This window comes from Helianthus annuus, chromosome 9 (genome assembly GCF_002127325.2).
Source record: "Helianthus annuus cultivar XRQ/B chromosome 9, HanXRQr2.0-SUNRISE, whole genome shotgun sequence".
In the NCBI taxonomy this organism is placed as follows: Eukaryota; Viridiplantae; Streptophyta; class Magnoliopsida; order Asterales; family Asteraceae; genus Helianthus; species Helianthus annuus.
In genome coordinates this window covers 3,783,803-3,786,542 of record NC_035441.2, presented here as the reverse complement: position 1 = coordinate 3,786,542, position 2,740 = coordinate 3,783,803, and the positions used below count along the sequence as shown (strand labels likewise).

Genomic DNA, 2,740 nt, shown 5'->3' with positions numbered 1-2,740 from the left:
GTTTTAAAAATACTATATCAGTCCCTAACGTTTTGTTTATTAAATGTCTTATTTGGATCTTTTATAAAACTTAAAATTTTGCAATGTAATTTTTTAGTATTGTAATTCTTTTTTAATTTAATGAAATATTTTAAGTTTTTAATTTAAAAATAAATAAATAATTGTGTAATGATTGGATGGGGCGTTATTGGGCATTATTCCACTATGCCACTTTTGCAAAAACGCCTAATAATGCCCCCATACTGACTGGACTGCCACATAGCAGAAAATGCCTCAGGATGGGAGCATTATTCATCAAACCACTACGCATGATCTTAGTATCTCTCGTTATCCCACCTACAAACTAAATGCTACTTAAATAACTAGCTTTCCTTGAGTTCTAATAAAGCGTTACTATTTTCAAAATGTTGACATTTATATCTAATTAATCACATCTAAACTCGTTTTAGAAAACACAAGATATGGTGCTTTACATACAACACGAAATTGGTAAAACATTTAAAAAATAAATTATATATATATATTAAACCCATTAAGTCTAACCGTTTTTGAAATCGATCCTGGCCGTTTAAACTTGCTGAGATTAAATCCTGTCCGTTTAAACTAGCATAAATAACCGCTACCACCGGCGGTTCAGAGAAGTTACCTGGTAGTTTCCGGTGGTGGTTTCGTTCCATATATTTCTGGCCCATGATCTGGTGGTTTTGCTCCATGATTTTTGTCCCATTATCTACCTGCAACCGATAAATGTGGAGGATTTTCAAAATAATTAAAGCCACGATAAATGTGGAAGTTATGTTCAGGAAATCACAGTTTTGTTTAGCTGGAAGTTACCTCCGAAACCTGTGTTATTAATGGTTTTTATTTTTCCTAAAAAAATGGCCATGTTCTCCACCTTCCTATATTTTAGCTCCGTTGCAGTTATACATGTGCTTATAAATATTGAAACCTTGCCGATCAACAGTACATCCTGCTTTCTTTCTTTACCTTCTGTCGCTGGGTTTATGTCGCTGAACATGGAGCAGCATCCTGGGTTTTTGTTGCTGAACATGGAGCAGCAGGTTGAAGATGCAACAATGGATAAAGCTGTTAAAGTAAGCTTCAGACATACCTGTTTATTTCTGCTGGTTGTAATCTCCACTTTTTTGTTTCTTTCAGGTTGCATCAATGGACAACTCCTTCTTTAGCCCAATCGTGTGTAAACCTACAAATGAATCGGATAAGGTAAGTAGGAGTTTTATAATCAATTTGATAGGTTTTTTATACCTGTTATTTTATTGTTATAATTTATCATTCAAGTGATATATTATTGTCTAAAAAACAGGAAATTGATGACGTGGAGTTTGAGGCATCGAATGGTGGTCACAAAGACATTTCATCCAGTTTCGAGGATAGCCAGCAAGCAAGCATCTGTGAATCTTTCTATGAATTGGCAAAAGTATATACATTATACTAAATTATACTTTTGTACACGTATTAATATTCTATTATTCTCATTACTTGAATGTTTTTTTAGGTTAGCAAGTTTAAGAGATTGGACAAAAGGGCAAATGCTTTAAAGACATGGAAGTGGGATGAAGTGATACAAATTGATAGTGAAACCGAAGATGAAGAAGAGGATGTTACACCTGTGATAAAAAGAGCTAAGCATGCTTTTGTTGTTGAATCAAAAGTTGTTGGGTAGAAACAGAAATGTTTTTAATGGGTCTTGTAGTGGTGTTAGAAATTGTACGTTGTTGTTTTTGTGTTTTTCCTTTCCTAGGCTGGACCATGTGGCTGTATCTTTTATTGTATTGAATGAAATGCCTCTTTTAAAGGTTCAACCTGTTTTAAGTTAATCTCTCTTTTAGCACTTTTGTCTAATTTGGTTAATTCGTTTAACATTTATTGGATTGACTTTGTAACACTAGCCTTTGTGCTATATAGGAAGGTGTTATTTCGATTTAGTGGCATTTGTTTACATTATATGGAGAATTCCTTCTATTTGATTGAGTAAAAAGTAATTATGTTATCGTAATTTGGTATTTAAAAGTTTGAGTCAACTAATTAATGGGATCACAATCAGATTGCTATGCAATGGATCAGAATTCGGCTCGTGTTTCAACTGTTGTAAGCAATTAGATTATATTATTTATTATATACTACTGTACAATCTTTTGGATAACATTTATGTTTGACCCAGTATTCATGTACTTAATATTGCATACGTCTTTAATTGTTGTGTTTCTTTAAATAAAGTTTTCCTAGGTTATATTGAATAGATATCAGCTATACTAGCCCTTTGTTCTATTGGAATTACAACAGAAGAAATAAAATAGTCAAATTAGACAAAAAAAATAGCAAATTGTAAAAAAATGTTATTAGTTTAACACCCTTCCATCACAGTTTAAAGAATTGAGAATATGCAACCTAGCTTCCAAAAGTTTTAAGATTATGCTATCTAATATATTACCCGTTTGTTTGTTACTGTCCCAGACTTCCAGTGTATTACTAGCCCTTTGTTCTATTTTGAGTTGTTAAAATAAAAAAAATAAAAAAAAAAAACAAATGTAGACCTTTGATCTGGCAGTTTTGGTCCAAATGTCTAATTTGGGTTGACTTGGTCTTTACAAAGAAAGTAATTGGCTGTTTGGTAAACATTTTTATTTTCTTGTAATATAACCGACTAACCAACCCATCACTCCACTAACCCCATGACTTCGCTAACTATAGGGTAGTTGATAACATAAGTTATGTTTTG

The 2,740-nt window shown here is 32.4% G+C and overlaps 1 protein-coding gene across 1 annotated transcript; it reads left to right on the top strand.

Moving 5' to 3' along the window:
- Window positions 1-537: 537 nt before the first annotated feature.
- LOC110874044 lies at window positions 538-1,823 on the top strand. Its single transcript, XM_022122989.2, has 4 exons — window positions 538-1,094; window positions 1,159-1,224; window positions 1,325-1,438; window positions 1,517-1,823. The coding sequence occupies exons 1-4, from the start codon at window positions 855-857 to the stop codon at window positions 1,682-1,684; spliced, it is 588 nt and encodes a 195-aa protein (XP_021978681.1). The 5' UTR covers window positions 538-854; the 3' UTR covers window positions 1,685-1,823.
- The last annotated feature ends 917 nt before the right edge of the window (window positions 1,824-2,740 follow it).

Coding starts and splice junctions, on each gene's coding strand:
- LOC110874044 (XM_022122989.2), top strand. CDS start 855: ATGGTTTTTATTTTTCCTAAAAAAATGGCCATGTTCTCCACCTTCCTA. Junction 1,095..1,158: donor CAATGGATAAAGCTGTTAAA/GTAAGCTTCAGA, acceptor TGTTTCTTTCAG/GTTGCATCAATGGACAACTC. Junction 1,439..1,516: donor CTTTCTATGAATTGGCAAAA/GTATATACATTA, acceptor ATGTTTTTTTAG/GTTAGCAAGTTTAAGAGATT.